Source organism: Danio rerio, chromosome 20, assembly GCF_049306965.1.
Source record: "Danio rerio strain Tuebingen ecotype United States chromosome 20, GRCz12tu, whole genome shotgun sequence".
Classification (NCBI taxonomy): domain Eukaryota; kingdom Metazoa; phylum Chordata; class Actinopteri; order Cypriniformes; family Danionidae; genus Danio; species Danio rerio.
Window position 1 is genome coordinate 41,361,069 of NC_133195.1, and position 22,075 is coordinate 41,383,143.

The following is a 22,075-nucleotide window of genomic DNA, read 5'->3' on the forward strand; positions in this document are numbered from 1 at the left end:
AAGAGGGTAACTTTTGAGGAGTTTGTAATGGTAAGGGAAGCTCTGTAGTGCAGTGGTCCCCAACCTCCGAGCCACAGACCGGTACTGGTAACTGTCCCTGGATCAATTGGTACCGAGCCATACAAGAAATCGTCAATTATTTCTGTTTTATTTGTTATCCGAGTCTGAACAATATTTTATTAAAAAAAAATAATAATTATATATATATATATATATATATATATATATATATATATATATATATATATATATATATATATATATATATATATATACCTTAAATATAACTTAAATATATACATATATATATATATATATATATATATATATATATATATATATATATATATATATATATATATATATATATATATATATATATATATATATATATATTAAAAAATGACCATAGTCTCTTGGTTACATCTTGGCCACTTGAGCACCAAAATTTAACCCACAAGCTAGCAAAATTAGAAAGAAACAGACATCTTTGGAAAAGTTTCATGGAAAGAGGAAAAGGCTCTGCAACACATTTGTCAACAAGTAAGGTGAATCGAGCATGTCTGTTCAAGAAAAAGATCAACTGTTATAGATCGCAAATGATGGTGGTGGATTGGGGTGTTCACATATCGCGTCTTTTCCACATGCAAGTTAGTTATTTCCGATGGAGGCGTGCAGCTTGTGCATGCATATTGGGAGCGACGCGCTCATACATTTAAGCCTTCCAGGCAGGCCTAGTTGAAAACTTCTCAGCTTTTCAGAATCTTGCAAGAGTACAGAGAGTCACGTGACAATAACTGACTGATCAGCTTCATACTTTTGTATGTGATATACACATTTCGGTAGACTATTTGTTTCAGACAAACACAGAACACTCAAACACTGAAGTGCTTTAAATTTTCTCTATAAATACAATTTCAGAGTTGCAGCAAGGTTTTGTCTGCTTGTCATCCTCTGAGAAAACGGTGGTCACCTAGCAATCTACGTAAATTTGTCAAGCATTGACTGGTCTGTGATGATAAAATGGTTGGGGACCACTGCTATAGTTTATGTCCAGAATGAGTTCCGGGACCTTTGTGTCTCCCTGATGCGATCAGTGTAGATCAGATCTCATCTAAAAAATAAACTTTTATCATAAAAAAATTATTATTTTCATATTTTTTATCTTGAAAATGCCTTTTTCTATGTATTAGTCAAAATGTTGTGCTTTTGATTATCAGCATTTAAAGGGGAATCTAACATGAGCACATACAGATAGAAAAAATGCTTTTTTGTGGTCAAAAGCAGAGGCTACGTACTTTATTTTTTATACAGTATATAAATGGCCATATATTTATTGCAGAAAATATTTTGTAAAATTCTTTAAAATGTAAAATATTGACTTTTCACAAATTAAAAATGAGAATGTCATTTAGAGATATTTATATTTTTACATGAAAAAACTAAAAGTATCCATGTTTTACTATGTGTGTATATTCATTTTTGCACAGCACAATTCTAATGTAATAACTTCAGATTAGTTTAGAAATTTTAATTTTGTGAAATAACCCAGATTTTAGGTTACAGGAAAAGAAAACATTTCTGATTCTGATCAAATGTTATTTTTTGTAAAAAAAAAAAAAAAAAAAAAAAAAAGGAAACCAAAAGACTTTATTTTGAATTTGGAAAAAATGTTATCAGATCTGTATTAAATAAAACAGATACTAACATTTGAATCAAACCTACGCCTAAAAAATACTGGGAATTTGAAAGAATTTTATAGCTTATGTGTCTGTCTGTGTGTCAATATTTGTTTGTGTGTGTGTTTTTTCAGGATTGATCCGCTCTCGTGTTCGAGGGGCTGACGCTGCAGGAGCCCAGATCCTGACTTTTTTGGACAGTCACTGTGAGGTCAACAAAGATTGGCTGCCTCCACTGCTGCAGAGGGTCAAAGAGGTACCATTTTATATTCAGTTTTGTTGTGTTCAAAGTCTGCTAAGAAATTCTGCCTGCATGATATGCTATTTTTTCCATCTTTTAGTGTCCTCTTTCAATTCGTTTTCTGTGGAGAAGGGTCAGCGGTTAGTAAATGTAACATTTCTTGTCAAGCACAACAAAATAACGCCACTTTGTTCTGCTTAAATGTTAGCAGCACTGCTATTTGACTTTTGACCAGCAGACTTCCACAAAACTAATGCTGTCAATGTGTTAAACATTCAATACACCAGCAGTGATGTTCAACTTTTTATTTACTTTGTTTACAGTTCATTTCACAACCATGAAATTATGATTTTTTTCACAACAAATCAGCATTTAGCTGACACCTGTTGTTCAGACACAATTTGTTAATGAACAAGCCAAAACATTTTAGTTATGTTACATCACAAACATATGTTGTCGCTTGTCACATTAAAGATTATAGTACATTATGAATGAAATCAGTATGTTTGATTAAAGGGTGGCACTATCAATTTTTTAGACTGGACATCAATTTTGACCACAAATGTACATCAAATCTGAGTAAAACAAGAAACAAGATCAAGAAAATATCTGCGCTGGGACTTTACGACACCATGTCATATAATCTGCATTGAGTGGTCTTTTAGTTTTTTCCAAGACACCGCTTCACTCTAGGGTTGTCAGAGTATTTTCCTTTTATACTCCAAAGTTGTGGAAGTCTCTCCCAGGAGACACCAGGAAAGCAAATTTTATAGGGACCCTTAAATTTTTTTGAAAATATTTTCTTTTAGGATTCTGACTATTCATTTCACATGGTCTTGCATTGCTTTTATATATTGTAATTTTAATGCGTTGTTTGACATGGATTTGTTTTATTCACATGTGTTTTTTTCACTATTGTGTTGCTTGCTTGTACGGCACTTTAAGAAAGCAACTTTTTAAAGGGCTAAACATTTATTTTTTTTGTTGTTGTTATTATTATTATTATTATTATTATTATTATTATTACTATTATTATGTTCTTCTATGAAAATTGACCGAATTTTTTAATTTTTACTCATTTTTTAAATCATTTTTCTTTTGTCAATGTCTCATATGGTTGGATGAATGTCTTGTCCTCATCCTTCTGAACAGAAAACAGAGAAGAGAATAGATGACTTTGATTTTTGGATCTTTAACAGAGACATTTGTAATAAACCTGAATCAAATCAGTTTTAATTTAACCAGAACTACACCAGCATTCTATCACTACTCTCCTGCCTGCCTTATTTGTTGAAATTTTCCGGATTTTTACATATCATGTGTTTTTTAATATCTTTGTAATAAATACTGCAATATTCCATAAATTAAGACGTAAGGCTTTAGTTTATGTACCAATTCCCACCATTAACTACTTGATCATTATCTGCTTACTAAGATATTGGCTGTTTATTAATAGTTGTAAAGTATTTATTTATTCTACATTAGTAATAGTATCCAATATGTAAACCCAAATACAACCTTACTAATGATTAATAAGCAATTTAGCACTTGATTGGGCTAAAAAATTCACCCAAAAATTAAACATTTCTCACTATTTACTCACTCTCAAGTGCTTCCAAACCTTTATTAGATTCTTTCTTCTGTTGCACATAAAATAAATGTTGTAAACCTGTAACCATTGACTTCCATAGTAGGAAAAACAATTATCATGGAAGTCAATGGTTACAGTTTTCCAACATTTTTCCGAATATCTTCTTTTGTGTTCAACAGAAGAAAGACACAATTACATTTTTGTAACAAGTAAAGGGTGAGTAAATGATGACTGTAATATGTGAGTTGGGGTACAATAGAATTGATGATCCAAATGCAGAATAGTAACTCAGAATCAGGTAGGCAATGGTCAATACAAGTGGCAAAACAACATAAACGAGAAGTAAGGCAAGGCTAGACAATTAAACACTTTGAAATGCTACAGGATAAAAAGATTTAGCACTGTGTGTGCGCAAATGTAGTGTATAAATAGTTCAGGATATAAGTCCATGATGAGCTTCAAGCTGTGTGTACATAATCAGGGGTGACCCAGAACTGGTGCGTGAGTGAGGTGCCTGATGGGAAATGTAGTACAGTAGTGTTTCCAGCGATCTACAAGGGCTAAATTGCTGGTGATCGTGACAATGACAGGGTTTTCATTTTTGGGTGAACTATCCCTTTAACAGTGTGACTTGCATCTTTGAATAAAGTTTGATCTATAAGAATTGTTGGTTTAAATTTCATTGTGACTTTAACATGTAATCCAAATGTGTACTCTGAAATCAGATGTTAACTCAGAAGGGACAACTTAGTTTCAGAACAATGGCTCTCCTTTTAAAATCCATATCACAAGCAATTTGGTGAAGTTTGAAAAGCTAGTACTGCTGACACATATCAAGTGCTCTTTTATTTTAGCGAGGCGGCATTGTGAGGCATGAGAGGGTTGAGCGATGAGGTCAGAGCGTCTGGTGTAATGATGTTGGACGAGTGTGTGTGTGTGTGTGTGAGCGCACGTTCTCTCACTCTTAACACAGATAATCCCTGCGCTCGCCGATTTTCCACCTCTTTTGTTGTGAAATCAAGCTGAACAGACAGTGAGTCCACATTCTCTATCAAATCTCATGCACTCTTTTGTCTCATTTGGAAATGTTTTCATTTTTCAGGACCCGACCTCTGTCGCCAGCCCCGTGATTGACATCATTAATATGGACACGTTTGCCTACGTCGCTGCTTCCTCAGACTTGCGAGGAGGTAAAAGCAGCAATTATAATTCCTCATTCACTGTTCCACCATTGACATTAAGGGCTGCCGGTCACAGCCCCCAATCAGCGGTGTCATCCAGAAACAAATCTAACAATTAGCTGCAATGAAAGGCCCAACCTATCATCTGCAGTTCACTTTAATTATCACCGCTGCCGCAGTGTATAATTATGACTCCTAAAAATTTAAGGCACAAGAAAATAGAGCAAAAGGATCTTCATTGATCTGTCTCTCTCTTTCTTTCTGCTTTCCCTCACTTCATCTCTTGCCGCAGGATTCGACTGGAGTTTACACTTTAAATGGGAGCAACTATCAGCTGAAAAGCGAGCCAAGAGAGCTGACCCTACAGAGCCCATTAAGTAGGTGAAAAGAAGCAGAGGAGCTTTTATAACCATTCTGCTAAATGAGGACAGAGGTTTGAGCACCATGTTTAGAATCTATTGAGAATTTTGAGACTGTTATTTGTTTGCTGGAAGTTCAAATTACTTTATTAAGAAAGTGTTTAAAGAGAGGTTTTAAAGGTGACATGAGATGACATTTGGTGATAGAAATGATGTACTGTAAGATGGCAAATCTGAATGCCATATATTAATCTGTGTATGAAATTATAGCTAATTACAATATTTGAACGTATGCACATATTAAAAAAAAATACAGTAGTCACCATGTGAAGTGGATCACAACCTTTCGTCAAAGTTAAAACTATTCAACAACACCAATTTAAGTTTTAGGACTATTTTGAAAAAAAAAAAACTTTTTTAATCACTTTAAATGTTGACGTTAGTAAATTGCATATACACTCACTGGCCACTTTATTAGGTACAACCTACTAGTACCAGGTTGCACCCACTTTTGTCTTCAGAACTGCCTTAACCCATCATGTCATAGATTTAACAAGGTACTGGAACTATTTCTCAGAGATTTTGGTCTATATTGTCATGATAGCATTACACAGTTGCTGCATATTTGTCGGCTGCGCATTTATAATGCGAATCTCCCATTCCATCATATCTCAAAGTTGCTGATTGAATTAAGGTCTTGTGACTGTGGAGGCCATTAGAGTACAGTAAACTTATTGTCATGTTTTAGAAACCAGTCTGGGACAATTCTTGCTTTATGACATGGCGGGTTATCTTGATGGAAGTAGCCATCAAAAGATGGGTACACTGTGGTCATAAAGGGATTGACATGGTCAGCAACAATACTCAGGTAGGCTGTGGTGTTGACACGATGCTCAATTGGTACTAATGGGCCTAAAGTGTGCCAAGACAATATCCCCCATACCATTACATCACCACCAGCCTGAACCACTGCACTCCAAAGGCAGGATGGATCTATGCGTTCATGTTTTTGACGCCAAATTCTGATCCTGCCATCTGAATGTTGCAGCAGAAACCAAGACTCATCAGATCAGGCAACTTTTATCCAATCTTCTATCGTCCAATTTTGGTGAGCCACCTTCAAAGTTAAATCACCTTTCTTCCCCATTCTGATGCTCAGTTTAAACTGGAGCAGATCTCCTTGACCATGTCTACATGCCTAAATGCATTGAGTGGCTGCAATGTTATTGGCTAAATAGAATTTTGCGTTAACAAGCAGTTGGACAAGTGTACCCAATAAAGTGGCCGGTGAGTGTATTACACACATTTGTACAATCTAAACATGAACTTGAAGGTCACATAGGAAATTAACATATATTGCCGTATATCAGATATCTATATATGGGCAATTTTATCTACAAGACAGGATTGATCTGTGAAGCTAGCTGTCAGACAGCATATTGGCTGAGCTGTTTCTTACACACAAGGTCATGTCAAACACACACACACACAAGCAGTCAAAACACATTGCATATGCATCAGTATATTAGATCTGTGAAATAGTGTCATTTGAACATGGTGAAAACACATTACTAATGTACGAGTCTTGGCCCCCTGGTCATGCATTGGGTGGAAAATATTTAAATTTGGAATATTGGAGACGTTTATGTTCCCTGAAGATTAATAATATAGTACAAGCATTTGAGAGAGCTCAGAAACTCTGCTTACAACAGTTCAGTCGTCCTTTTTTACACCCTTCTTTCTGTATCAGAACTTTGATTAGCCTTGCCCATCCTTTTGTACTGACACAAATATTTGTATTCTAATGTTATTACTTTTTTATTTTTATGAAAAAGATACACAAGATAGACTTAATGTTGACAACTGCGCATATCTATCATAGATTCATACAATGTTACAGTAAGCACTTGTTTGTTTGTGAATCAATGATTATAGACTTGTGCACCTAATGTAATATTCCTGGATGTTGCTGTAATCATCTATACCTTAATTACAATGGTCATCCATTAAATATTAATTAGCAACTGTGCTTTATTCAACCGATAGACTGTCTCATACTGTATAATTATACTGTATGTTCCTGCAGCAGTTAGGTGCTTCTTTAATTGTAAAATTAATAAATAATAGGAATATGTTTAAATTAATTTTTAAATAAAATTTAATCTCACAGCCCTAACAGAATCACTGAAGCTCCCCACTTTTTCGCTGCATGGTACAGCCCAGTTAAGTACGAATAATTTTGTGGGCTTTTCCACTACATTCCATTCCAATCTTACTGTAGTAGTTCTAGTACCTGTTTTTTTTTTCTTTTTTTTTCTTTTTTTTTTTGTAGCACTTTGGGTGACACCCAATAATTATACAAATGTATTTGGTTAATATAATTTTCGACTTAATTTTCTCATGATGCCTTTGTGACACACACACACATACACACACACACTCAAACATTAGTGTATTATATTTTGATTAAAACAAACTTGATATTAACGTGCCAAAATCATTCCCAGCTAGAGCGTTTATTATGAATGTAAATAGGATTTTAATTTCATGTTGTCATTGAAGGTAGAAAGGGGCACTTGAAGCATTGGTTTCCGCTGAGAGGGTTGATCGTTAAGAATTTAATAATTGCATCATAATTAAAATATTGAGTTGCTATAAAATTCTTTAATTAATCAGTTTTGATTATGTTAAAACAAAGCAGCGCCACCCTTTAAATCCTGCATGTTTTTCCTCCTCCATGCTCTCTATCTCTCTCTCTCTCTCTCTCTCTCTCTCTCTCTCTCTCTCTCTCTCTCTCTCTCTCTCTCTCTCTCTCTCTCTCTCTCTCTCTCTCTCTCTCTCTCTCTCTCTCTCTCTCTCTCTCTCTCTCTGCTCTTGTTATGTTGTAATTCACACTGTTCCTCTGCTGTAATGAAGGCTGTTAATAGCTCAGATAAGCAGGCAGTCAGGCTGAGAGAGGCTGAGATCCGTCTGTGCACCGGTGCAGCACTGTAGCCTGGGTCTCTGGGTCTCTCGCAAACCATCCGCCAACACATGCAGAATAGATCTGGGATAAACAAAAGTTGTGTGTTGTGTGTGTGTCTGTGTGTGTCTGTGTGTGTCTGTGTGTGTGTGTGTGTTTGTGTGTTTGTGTGTTTGTGTGTTTTGTTGTGTGTGTGTGTGTGTGTGTGTGTGTGTGTGTGTGTGTGTGTGTGTGTGTGTGTGTGTGTGTGTGTGTGTGTGTGTGCGTGTGTGTGTGTGTGTGTGGACACAGATGGGAAGTAACCAGTGTGTATATCAGGAGAATATATGTTAGAGCGACAGCACAACTTACATCTACTGTATGACCCTTGACTGACAGACAGTTTTTCTCTGGCTGTCGAGAATTTGCATACAGTATCTGTGCATGTATTATTCAGATGGGAAATTTGGCATATATTTAGTACTGTATAGAGAGAGACAAGGGTAGAGATAGAGAAATTACCTGAAAAATCTCAGTCTCTCTGTATTTAATTATGTGTATTGGTTTATTCTGTTGACTACTGATGATCTATCTATCTATCTATCTATCTATCTATCTATCTATCTATCTATCTATCTATCTATCTATCTATCTATCTATCTATCTATCTATCTATCTATCTATCTATCTATCTATCTATCTATCCATCTATCCATCCATCCATCCATCCATCCATCCATCCATCCATACTGTATATATATATATATATATATATATATATATATATATATATATATATATATATATATATATATATATATATATATATATTTTTTTTTTTTTTTTTTTTTCATTCATTTTCTTGTCGGCTTGGTCCCTTTATTAATCTTGGGTCGCCACAGCGGAATGGACCGCCAACTTATACAGCATATGTTTTACGCAGCGGATTCCCTTTAAGCTGCAACCCATCTCTGGGAAACATCCAAACACAATTTAGCCAATTTACCCAATTCACCTGTACTGCATGTCTTTGGACTGTGGGGGAAACTGCCGGAGCACACAGAGGAAACCCACGCAAACTCAGGAAGAACATGCAAACTCTACACAGAAACAGCAACTGACCCAGCCGAGGCTCAAATCAGCAACCTTCTTGCTGTGAGGCAACAGCACTATCTACTGCGCTTAAGCTATTGCTCTTTTACAATGAATTTAGAGAATTTTTAAGTGGTCTCTTAATTTCTTTCCATTGTGTATGTTTGTGTGCGTGCGTGTACGTGTGTGCGTGTATGTGTGTATCGTGGTCAGTATGTTGTGACTTTATTTTCTGAGTAGAATGCTCAAACAGACAGAAATAGACTGCGCCACTGACCAAATAAACGATAGTATAAGGTCCAGTGCTGAACGTGTTAGTCATGCACCTATGTGGCTTCAAACGCTTACACATTGCTTAATACACACAGGATGTACAGCAATACACAAATATCTTTACATAAGAAAAAAAAACAAGGGATTAAAATGTTACAAAAAATATTTTCTACTTAAAAATTAAAAAAACACTACCTCCATGCTTTCTTTGTTGTTGGGGCAGGGGCTGTTTTTAGTTTGTACTAGATTTTTACATACTTTCAATTCTGGCATTCCTTTATCATAGAACTTAAATTCATTGTATTACTAAAAATCCATTCACATTCATTCATTTTTTAAAACCTCTGCCAGCTTTTTCCACTTTCCACTCATTTACTGAGCCCAATTGTTAAAGCTTTTGGGCTTTGTTTCTGCCTACTAAAAAGCGATGAGAACAGATGTGCGAGAAAGGAAATAAATGTGAAATGAAAGTACGTGAGTGGTCCTTAAGGAGTGCGGAGGAAACGATCTGTCCTACCACTTCACAATGAGAGATTACAGCTGATGCAATTCATATGCTTCCGATAAAACCAGCGCTGTTTCTCCAGTGTCCTCAGCGTTTGAAGCAGCTCTCTGCATGCATTGATTTTGAAGGGCATGTTGAGCTTCATCAGGAGAATAAGAACTGTTTTTTTCACACACCCTCTTTTCACTGACCTTTTATCCTCTTTACTCGATCCAATGCTCTTCACTTCACCCGCATTCTGAAAGAAATGTTTTCATACATCAATCCTGAGTGACGGCAGTATTTTGCGCAGTCACCAGGATTGAAGAGTTTAGTGTCAAAGCTTAATGTTTCACTCTTTCAACCCTCAGAACGCCCATCATCGCAGGAGGACTTTTCGTGATTGACAGATCCTGGTTCAATCGCTTGGGGAAATATGACACCGCCATGGACATCTGGGGAGGGGAGAATTTCGGTGAGTTATTATTACTATGCATGAGCGCACCTGTCTGACAGCACATAAACCTCAATCACTTTCCTTCTCCGATCCAGCACTGACAGAGGAAACTCAGGCTACGTTAAAGGCACATCAAACACGATAACTGTAAATATAAGAATAAATATGTATTCTTATTTAATTTGTTTTGTCCACACAGGCGAACGATAACATTCTGTTTATTTTTAGATTATGCTTGTCACTTGGCATTACCCCCTTGTGACCAGCAGATGTCCTTGGTGTGCTATAAGCACATCTGACCAGTAAATCCAACTTGTGATGTCGAATCGATGTGAAAAACAGTGAATTTAGCGATCGCTTATTTTCCCAATATTTTCAAACACAACACAAATACAACAAAACTAGCACAGGATAACTGAAATACATCTATTTTTAGACTTCAATTCATAAGCTTGTCATGTATTTATTTCAGTCATTATTTCCCATGGCATAACCAAATGTTATTATCTTTATATGATCTTTAAAATGATGGGTTAAACATCAAGCAATAAGTATCTCCACAATGTTGTTTAAAGGTTTAAATTTTGTGATCATTTCACAGGTATATTTCAATGGATTCTGACTGTCACTGTTTTAGCATTTATTAGATTGGGAGAAAATTCTTACTGAAAGTGATCCCAATGATATAGTTTTATTATAGCTGTGGTCTGAACTCTGCTATTGTTTTAGGGTTGCTTTCACACCTAGACTTTTTTTTTGGACATGGTGGTTTCCGCAGTTAGTGTAGTTCGTTTGGCATATGTGAACCCAGCAATCGCATTGGGATCCGCGTCAAAACAATTGGTCCGAGATCGCCTGAATGAGGTGGTCTCGGCTTGATTAAAACGAACTCTGGAGTAGAGGTCTGCATTCCAGCGGCTGTACCGCGGGAGCTGCGGGACCCGATCAAATTTCTGCGGTGCGGGAATAAATTTTCGAATAAAGCGCGGGAGTGGTCGGTAACTGGTTTAATTTTGGTTGGGAGCGGGCGGTCTAACAATATCGCTCCCGACTCCTAAGCAAGCGAGCATGCGTAAGAATGTGTGTGAATAAGACAGCGTGATGCTGCATTTAGCTTGTTTGTTGCGTGTGTGTGTGTGTTTGTGTGTGTGTGTGTGTGCACGTGTGCACGCCAATGAGATAGAGAACTTTGTGCTGTCTATCTGTGTGTGTGTTTATACAGACAGCTTGTTATAGGCTGTTTGGACTCTGTATAGCTAGGTGGTTTTCTGTTTTGTTCTCCCCCCGCTCATTAGCAAGAACAGACGCGGCGAGTAGAAAACGGGGCGGGTCGGGCAGCGGGACAACAAATGCTGAATATAAGCAGGAGTGGTCTGGTTCGGGCTAAAACCTGGTGGAAACAGGCTGGAGCGGGATTCAAAATTTTGTCCAGCACAGATCTCTCCTCTGGAGCGGATCGAGTGTAGAGAGAAAGCAAAACAATCCAACAAACTAAGGAACAAGGCTATATCACAGTGTATTATGGATATGTAATAGGCATATCTTGCTATAAGACGAAAGAATTATGATTAGAGCGGGATGTCTTTCCTACAGGTAAATGTGCGTTTCATGTCAAAAGTGAAAGTATGCTGAACTATACGAGAGCTGTTTATCCGTTTATAGAAAATTGACTGAAATTAAGTCTTGGTTTATCTAATATCTCTCTTTATAATGTAAAGCCTATAATGCACATTTCTAGCCAAGTCTATGTATGAGAAAATCTTACCACTGATTTATATTTGGTGATGATGTCTGTGAGTGTCACCATTCAAAATTAAAGCGCAGCTTTTCGCTTATAATGTCTTATTGCTCATCGTCGTAAACTAAAGTAAGGACACTTGACTGCTGAGCGAAGCTCTGAAAAATAAACCGTGGAACTCTGACCAATGTGAGGAGAGTTTACTTGCACTTGACTTGTTTTAGCTATTTTTGTTCATTTAGAAACTTTGCAGTGTGAATGTGAACCACACCACGAACAAAGAGCAACAATGTTGCAATTTTAATCCTTGTTTTGGAACAAAACAATCTACAGGTGTGAATACACCTTTACATTCAGAACAATGTTTAGAACGCAGCCTTTATCTTTATATTTGGTGTGAAGGGGCCTTAACTTTGGTCTGTTTTCTTTAGGGTTGAACAGAAAATCAAAAATGAGTCACAATCAGTTTGAAAAGCTGTAACTGGCTAGTCACAAAGGCTGCGTGCTAATGCAATATAAATATTTACAAAATAGTTATACTTTGTCTGAGAGCAATTCAACTACTCCCACTCCTGATCAGGACATTCATCAGCTTTTAGATTCTTTCATGTGTATTTTTGCTTGTGTAGTGAAAATTGAGATCTTTTCTAAAATACATTGGAAATGCCAGTATGGACAAAAATCATTCTATTTTAAAAGGCATGATAAATCATAAATTTAGACTTTGGGTTGTCTGATCACGAAGAGGAATGACATTTGAAGTAGACTAACACTTTGGTGAACTTAACTTTGTCCTGTATGACTTTGTAAAATCATTGATAGCAATGCATAGGAAATAGGATGGTAGTTTTAAACTATCATTAACCATGCATATATGATGGAATTAGACTTGAGCTGTTGCAGGCCTGGTTTATTGAGACTCGAGTAGGCTGCTGTGCTCATAATTGCAAATGAGCATTGGGCAATGGCATATTTAGACAGGAGATTTCAGCCGTATGATCTAATTCTTGCTGTGAGAGTGGAGCTGTATCCTGGAGCGCTACTGTAAATCACATATACACATGTCAGCAAGTTATTTTACTCTACATATTGTACGTTTCTGCTGTGTGCTGTGTCAGGAGAGTCATTACAGTTTTTTACAATGGCTATGAAACTTTTTTCAATACATTTAACAAGTTTGCTAAACTCTTAACGCAGCAACACACCTAAAACACACAATTGGCAAAACAGTTAATTTCAAGCTCAAAATCACACATTATAAACTAAACCTCTAAACTACTTTTCAAAATACAATAATAAACAAACACACTACACTATGTCTAACAAAACACTACAGATATGTTTCAAAATGAAATTATTGTTCAAAACACTAACACATGTTCTCTTCCAACATAAACATTCAGTCAATCAGAACACACTGACAATAAAAACACTATCATCAGCTGACATTACAGAAACTCCATTAGTTTATGTGTCAGCTCTGCCCTTATATATGAAGACTCTCTACATTTTCATTTTGCTGGGTTAAGTAAATGCTTGCATTTTCTTTCTTTTACTGCAAAAATTCTATACAAAACAGAAAAAAATTGCTTTATAAAATTTACAGTTTATGTAAAAAAAAATACAGACACAGAATTTCTGCAGTACAGACTTTTTTTGCAGAAGGACATCACTGCAAACAGAAAAAGCACCACAAATATAATAAAATAACAAAGTAATCTTCTATTCTGCCCGGTCTTTTGCCACATGTTCTCATCCACATTACACTTGATATCTTCTGTGGCCCGGCATGGTAACTGTGGCCCTTTGGCCTATCATGTTCTTCCTACGGCGACATCCCCAGCCTTGTCAGCATTGAAAATTTCATGTGGTACTTACAGTTTTTTACAATGGCTATGACAGTTTTTTCAATACATTTAACAAGTTTGCTAAACTCTTAACGCAGCAACACACCTAAAACACACAATTGACAAAACAATTAATTTTATGCTCAAAATCACACATTGTAAACTAAACCTCTAAACTACTTTTCAAATTACAATAATAAACGAACGTACTACACCTTGTTTAACAAAACACTACAAACATGTTTCAAAATGACATTATTGTTCAAAACACAAACACATGTTCTCTTTCAACAGAAACATTCAGTCAATCAGAACACACTGACAATAAAAACACTATCATCAGCTAAAATTACAGAAACTGCATTAGTTTATGTGTCAGCTTTGACCTTATATTTTAAGACACTCTACATTTTCACTTTGTTGGGTTTAGTAAATGCATGCATTTTCTTTATTTTACTGCAAAAGTACAATACAAAAATAAAGAAAAAAAAATGCTTTATAAAATGTACAGTTAATGTAAAAAAAAAATTACAGACCCAGAATTGCTGCAGTACAGACTTTATTTGAAAAAGGACATCACTGCAAGCTATACAAACAAAAAAAAGCAAAGCAATTATAATAAAAAACTAAATAATTTTCTATACTGCCTGCCGACTTCTTCTCTGGCCCGGCAGGGTAACGATGGCCCTTTGGCCTATTATGTTTCTCCTACGGCGACGCCTTTTCGCCAAGTTGAAGCCAGCCTCGTCAACATAGATAATTTCATGTGGGACTTGATTGACCTCCAACTTCATGACTCTCTAAAAGTAATTAGACACAGTGTAAATGGTTCACTGTACTATAACTAATGTATGCACGCCAGGTTTGTAGAGTAGGTTACTGCAAAACACACTGTGTATAGTACTGTAAAGTAGTAAAGTAATGACTGTATTGCATAACCTTATCTGGACATATTGGTGACGGAGTTTTGCAGTGTGCTCACTGTTCCTTTCAAAAACCTCATGAGTCCTTTTTTAGAACATACGTACAGTATGATCATGTGATTTTAAAAATCTCAACACATGAGTGTGCTTTCTAGATGGGAATCATGTTCATATGGGAGATGGGAGCTGTCATATATATATATATATATATATATATATATACATACATACATTTATGTATATATACATGTGTGTGTATGTGTGTGTGTGTGTGTGTATATATATATATATATATATATATATATATATATATATATATATATATATATATATATATATATATATATATATAAATATGACAACAGATTCCCATCTAAAAAAAAATGTGTTGTGGTTTTTCAAATCACATGATCATACTGTATGTTCAAAAAGAGGACTCATGAGGTTTTTGAAAGGAACAGTGAGCACATTACAGAACTCTGTATATATATATATATATATATATATATATATATATATATATATATATATATATATATATATATATATACAGAGAATATATTTGTGTTTCAATTGACAATATGAACAGCTGTGGCTTACTGTGGCTTTAGCCTGTATAGGTTCTGTTTAGAACATGATGTTATCTGTTCTGACATACTGTGTGAAAGCATTGGTAAATTGGACTGTGAAATTGCATTGTTTTGGTTTTGGTTGAGTTTGTGTGTAAAAGAAGTTCAAGCATTTTAAATTTGTGTTAACTGGATGCATTTTGTGTCAAAGCAACAAGAAATGTGTTAATTGTATAGCCCACGAAGACGGATGTTGTGCTAACCGTGTTAAGAGTTTAGGAAACTTGTTAAATGTATTGAAAAAAGTGTCATAGCAATTGTAAAAAACTGTAATTGGCCTCTAACTTCATGACTCTCTGAAAGTAATTAGACACAGTGTATGCAAATGCTGTACTGTATATCTACTGTATGTACTTATGAACTCCAGGTTTAAAGAGTAGTTTACTGCAAAACACACTTTGTATAGTACAGTAATGACTGAATTGCATAATCTTACCTGGACGTATTGGTGACAGAGTTCTTTGATGCGCTCACTGTTTCTTTTAAAAACCTCAAGAGTCCTCTATTAGAACATATGATCATGTGATTGGAAAAACCTCAAGACTTGAGTGTGCTTTCTAGATGGGGATCAGCTGTCATATATATATATATATATATATATATATATATATATATATTATTCAATTGCCAATGAGAAACAGCATATTGTGGTTATATATATATATATATATATATATATATATATATATATATATATATATATATATATATATATATATATATATATATATATATATATTTTTTTTTTTTTTTTTTTTTTTTAAATAACAGCAATATGCTGTTTCTCATTGGCAATTGAATAAAATACAGGGAATATATTTGTTTCAATTCACAATTAGAACAGCTGTTCACTTTGACTTTATCCTATATAATTTCTGTTTAGAACATGGTGTTATCTGTTCTGACATACTGTGTTAAAGCATTTGTAAATTTGACTGTAAAATTACATTGTTTTGTTCTTGGTTGTGCTTGTGTGTAAAAGAAGTTAAAGCATTTTAAATTTGTGTTAACTGAATGCATTTTGTGTCAAAACAACAAGAAATGTGTTAATTGTATAGCCTACGAAGATGGATGTTGTGCTAACTGTGTTAAGAGTTTAGGAAACTTGTTAAATGTATTGATAAAAGTGTCATAGCAATTGTAAAAAACTGTAATCAATGCAGAGCCTGTAGGGTTTATTTCTTGAAAGAAATTAGTACTTGCATTCATCAAGAGCACGTTCAAAAGATCAAAAGTGCACAGCAAAGACCAACTATTTGTATTTCATTTATTTATCAAAACATCCTGATGAAAAAGAAGTTTCAAAATGTAATGTTAAGCAGTTTCAACATTGATAATGAGAGAAATGTGGGATATTTTTATGGTTCTGTTGACTATAAAAGTTGGGCTGGGCTATACAAGAAAAAAAATATTATAATGTTATCATATAATTTGGTATCAAAATGATGTAATATTTTTTACAATCCATTTAGGAATATCAGGAGTTTTTTATTTAACCACTTTATTTTAATTTACCAACATTACTACGACAATTAGTTTTAATAGTCAAAAACAAAACAAAAAATTCAACAAAAATATCTTGTCTCTTATGTCTTATAATAAAATAAACATAAGTGTTAAAGAGACTCTTAAACTTGATAAATAAAATGCTACAAAGTGTGTGCAATGGTAAAATGTAAACCCTGAACAATCAAAGCAAACCTTAAAGTAGATCAACATCAATAAGATGTCAATAATGATACAGTAAACCTCAAACTCTGTAAACAAAACAAATTATGGTAATCAAATCTAAGCATTCGAGTATAGAAACCAACCACCATTATTTAAATACACACTGAACATTAAAAAATGTGAAGTTGAATGTATATTATATTTGTGCTAAAAAATATTTCAGATGGGGAGCTAGTGGCTGGGATGCACAAGAAAAGCCACTGGCAACATCCTTGCATCCTTTTTTAATTACAATCTGTGTTATTTTGACCTGAGCTAGCGATGACGCAACCCAACCAGAGTCCGTTCACATATCGCATGTAAAAGCATGTGAAAAGTGCATGGCACGTGGATTCCTTCACCATTTTCAATGAATTTTGCGCTTGCACTCCCTTTGCATCTGTAGTAACTAGACGGCCATCAACCATTTTCTCAGAGGATGACAAACGGACAAACCATTGCTGCAGTTCCGATACAAGTTTTATTTCTGAAGTTTTTTCTCTAATTGGTGGAATTGTCTGCCAATAAATGAATTTTGCCATTAAAAACTTTGTCAATAAACATTTTGCAATTAAAAAAAACTGGATGAACACTTGGGTTCATCGAAAACATATACAGTTAATTAACCACAGAACTCTGAACAGGCCTTAATTTAAAAGTTAATCCGTTTCTGTATTGTGAGTTTATACTTATTATTTGGAGACCATGAAATGAAGTGTTGGAAATATAATAATAATTATTATTATTATTATTGTTATTACTGAATCTAACACACTGTGATTGGTGTTCACTGTTTGTGTTTGTAGAAATCTCGTTCAGAGTATGGATGTGTGGAGGAAGCCTGGAAATTATCCCCTGTAGCAGGGTCGGCCACGTTTTCCGCAAGAAACATCCTTACATCTTCCCAGAGGGCAATGCTAACACCTACATAAAGTAAGAGTCTTGAGAAGTGTGCATATTTGTATTAAGTCATATCTATACAAGTTTTTTTATTAAAATATTCCTGCTGATAAAGAATGCAACATTTTTTATCAGCACCAGAAGACCTTGTTTTGTCCTTGGGGGATGTTAACCTGTAAATCTGAATATTTTAATCAGTTTTTTTATTTATTTTTTTATGTTATCTCTGTTTAATATTTTCCTGTGTTATTTGTTGTTGTTTTTTCTTGCCAAAGATAGAGATAATGCTCCAACTTCTGCCTAGAAGAAAATCTGCTGTGTAAAATTTGTTTGCTTTTATCACGTTTCGCCTCTGGGGAAAAACCTCAGCATGAAACTGTATGAAATATTAAGGGCCCAGCACAACATTCTCTCTGAATCTGAATTGCTATGCAGTGTGCTCAGTCAACAAAATCTGTTTCCTCATATAGTTCAGAGGCGCTAATGAATAATTGCTGAAGAAGACATTAGCAGACCTTATTAGACACCCCTTAATACTATATGTTTTTACATCCATTAGCAAGTTTAGAATTGTAACAATCACATATGGTCATTTATATGTACTGTGTACAAAATGCTAATCGATAACTTAACAAATTTAGGTGGATTGAAGATTTAAATCAAATCACTTTTATTGTCACATCATCAGCAGCTTGTGTGCTATAATGGGTGAAAAGCTTAGGTGCTGGCTCCAGACATTACAAAATACATATATAATGCAAATACCACAACATTGCAAAATACTGACAGTGCAAATAAAATGACAGTGCAAATACAACGACAAAATACAACAGCATACTCCCAAAAAAACAGGACAATGAAAAATTGACAGCAATATGTACAATGAATAGGTGTCCACATAGTTGTAGGCAGTATTGTTTCAAGTATGGATTGGTTAAAGTGCAGTGCATGCTACATATTGATGGTGTAAATTGTCCCTGCTCATGGTTTCAGCTCATTTTTAAGTAGTTTGAACAAGCAGCAAAAAAATTTCTTAATTCAAGTTTTTAGTGCACAAATGTATTGTGATTTAAAACATTTATAATCCAGTCAAGTGTTTACAATGTTAAGTTATGTGGCAAAAGATCCTTAAATATATATGCCTTATGTTAAAGTTTGGTGTCAAAAAAAAAATAAAAAATAAAAAACACTAATGTAAAAGCTAAATGAAGCAGAGCTAAATGTTAAATTTTCCTTTTTTACTTTACTTTACTTCACTTTACTTTACTTTACTTTTTTCAGATGTCAGACTATGACCATGTTCACACTAATACATTTTCATCTAAAACACATTTTTTACTCCGTTTTGGCCTTCCGTCTTCACCAACAGCATTTTTGGGCAACAAAAGTTTATGTTTTTTTAAAAACACTCTCTTAAATAAATCTATCTATGTTTTTTTAAAAACACTCTCTTAAATAAATCTATCTATCTATCTATCTATCTATCTATCTATCTATCTATCTATCTATCTATCTATCTATCTATCTATCTATCTATCCATCCATCCATCCATCCATCCATCCATCCATCCATCCATCCATCCATCCATCCATCCATCCATCCATCCATCCATCCATCCATCCATCCATCCATCCATCCATCCATCCATCCATCCATCCATCCATACATACATACATACATACATCCATACATACATACATACATACATCCATACATACATCCATACATACATACATACATACATACATACATACATACATACATACATACATACATACATACATACATACATACATACATACATACATACATACATACATACATACATACATACATCCATACATACATACATACATACATACATCCATACATACATACATACATACATACATACATACATACATACATACATACATACATACATACATACATCCATACATCCACACATACATGTTGGCAAATACTTTGTAATAACAATTGTCAGGGCATGTCAAAACATCTTAGTTGCCCCAAAATCACCTCAGACCCCAGAAGGTTATTTATATAGTTCATCTGAATGTAAAAACCCAGAACACTCTCAAAATCCAACCAACAACTAATAGGTATAGAATTGAATGTGTTTTTCTTCTTCGACAATCTAGTGTGCATTTGAAAGTCTGTGGCGGATCTTTTCACAACCTTTATGTACAGCACACACAATATTTCATGGCTACGATTTGACAAGTCTTCTTTATTTTTTGGGGAACACTTTAACATTCATACTCAATGCACTTTGTTTCAGGAACACCAGAAGGACCGCTGAGGTTTGGATGGATGAGTTCAAACTGTTCTACTACTCGGCTCGACCAGCTGCCAGGGGAAAATCCTATGGAGAGTGAGTGACTGATAGCTCGTGTGCGTTTATGTGTGTATATCTGCTGCATAATGAGGAGGCATTAGGGAAAAGATTCATCTCTTATTCCGCTCATTCTCTTCTCTCTTATCAGCATTCACGGCAGGCAGGAGCTCCGCAAGAGTCTCAACTGCAAATCCTTCAAGTGGTATCTGGACAACGTCTATCCGGAGCTCAAGTGAGTTGAGGAGTCAGTGCGGTGTGTGTATTTGAGTGTCTGCGGGTGGTGATTGATGATTGTAAAGTGCCATGTTATTATTTAGCACGGCAGCGTATGGCCCCTCTGTGCCTAAAGCTGTTTTGTAGTTCGCTAGTGCTGTCTGTCTGCTCACGTCTGTCTCAATGGAAAGACTTTCCACCCACTAAGGCAGATTTCATATATTGTATGTTTGTTATGCGTGTTGTCCTTCAAAAACTAGTATGTTATAATCAGGGTTTTTTTGTGTGTGTGTGTGTGTGTGTGGTGTGCGTGTATTATTCAGTATGTTGACATAAATTAGTTAACAAAAAATTCAATTTTAGTTAAAGGCCTACATCTTACTTTTTAAGGGTCCCATGAAATTAAGATAAAACATTTTAGATGTTAGTTTCAGACTGTTAGTTTGAGTATGTGTGCCCCAAAACAGATAAAATTTGCATTTAAAAAATATAATACTGATATAAACATCCACAGCTTGCAGTTTGTCACGACAAAATGGATCGTGTTTTTTCATGTCACCTCATACTTCAGTTGTTCCATGAAATCTTGACCAATTAAATGCTCACTAGTATCACATATGTCCTTCCCCCTTCAAGACACTTCTCATTTGCTTTTCATTTGATGTGCTTGATCTCAACGACTCTAACTGGCAGAGCTGTGATAAAAAATAAATTCTATTGTCTGTTTTTGTAAATAGGGAGAAGCTACTCTACATCCTACCCTTTATTCATTTTCCAGTTGAGATTATGTCAAACATCGAATAAAAATTGCACATTTCAAAGCGCTTCACGTGATCTTTAAATATCATCATTCATGCAGGACCTACTGCATATATTATAGCTAACAGTTAATGAAATAATTGAATATGAACTGCCAAAATGAGTTATCGGAGACTCCAGTTTCACTTCAATAACTGATATTTGAAGATCTGTAATACATTTGCGTAATGCCAGTCTATGGCTATCTGCGAACAATGACCCTGAAACACTGAAGCTGATGAGTTTTATCAACATAATCTCAACATCATCCCTGCTTTTAATGACACATTGAGCACATTTATAAGTAAAACTAACAGACTAAACTTCAATTTAAAAATGTTAAGTATTCATTTAAATACACAGAAGCTTTCCTGTTACAGTTTAGGAGATTCTCAAATATCTCAATTTTCTTTAAGCTTTTCTTATAAAAGCAACAAACTAATGTTTTTTGGGCAGTTTGGATGAAGTTCTTGGACAAATGGACATGATTCTCTCAAAAAAGCAACAAACTAATGTTTTTTTTGGACAAAGTTTGGATAAAGTTCTTGGACAAATGGACATGTTCAAAGAGAAATGCATTTGAATTTCTTTGTAATGTACTTATATATTTGCCAGATTTTCAAAGATGGAAAAAATGTTGAGTGGCACTAGTTTCTGTCTTTCAGTTGTTAGATAGAATT

The 22,075-nt window shown here is 34.8% G+C and overlaps 1 protein-coding gene across 7 annotated transcripts in view; it reads left to right on the forward strand.

The window, feature by feature from the left end:
• The window catches only part of galnt14 (UDP-N-acetyl-alpha-D-galactosamine:polypeptide N-acetylgalactosaminyltransferase 14 (GalNAc-T14)), an 87,846-nt gene that overhangs the window by 49,436 nt on the left and 16,335 nt on the right, over nucleotides 1-22,075 (forward strand). For all 7 annotated transcript variants that reach the window (XM_073932858.1, XM_073932855.1, XM_021468474.3 and 4 more), the window contains 7 exons: nucleotides 1,814-1,935; nucleotides 4,614-4,701; nucleotides 4,985-5,069; nucleotides 10,213-10,316; nucleotides 17,952-18,078; nucleotides 20,328-20,420; nucleotides 20,533-20,616. In XM_073932858.1, coding sequence (XP_073788959.1) covers nucleotides 4,656-4,701; nucleotides 4,985-5,069; nucleotides 10,213-10,316; nucleotides 17,952-18,078; nucleotides 20,328-20,420; nucleotides 20,533-20,616 — 539 coding nt within the window. In that variant the 5' untranslated portion in view covers nucleotides 1,814-1,935; nucleotides 4,614-4,655. The remainder of the gene's footprint in view (nucleotides 1-1,813; nucleotides 1,936-4,613; nucleotides 4,702-4,984; nucleotides 5,070-10,212; nucleotides 10,317-17,951; nucleotides 18,079-20,327; nucleotides 20,421-20,532; nucleotides 20,617-22,075) is intronic.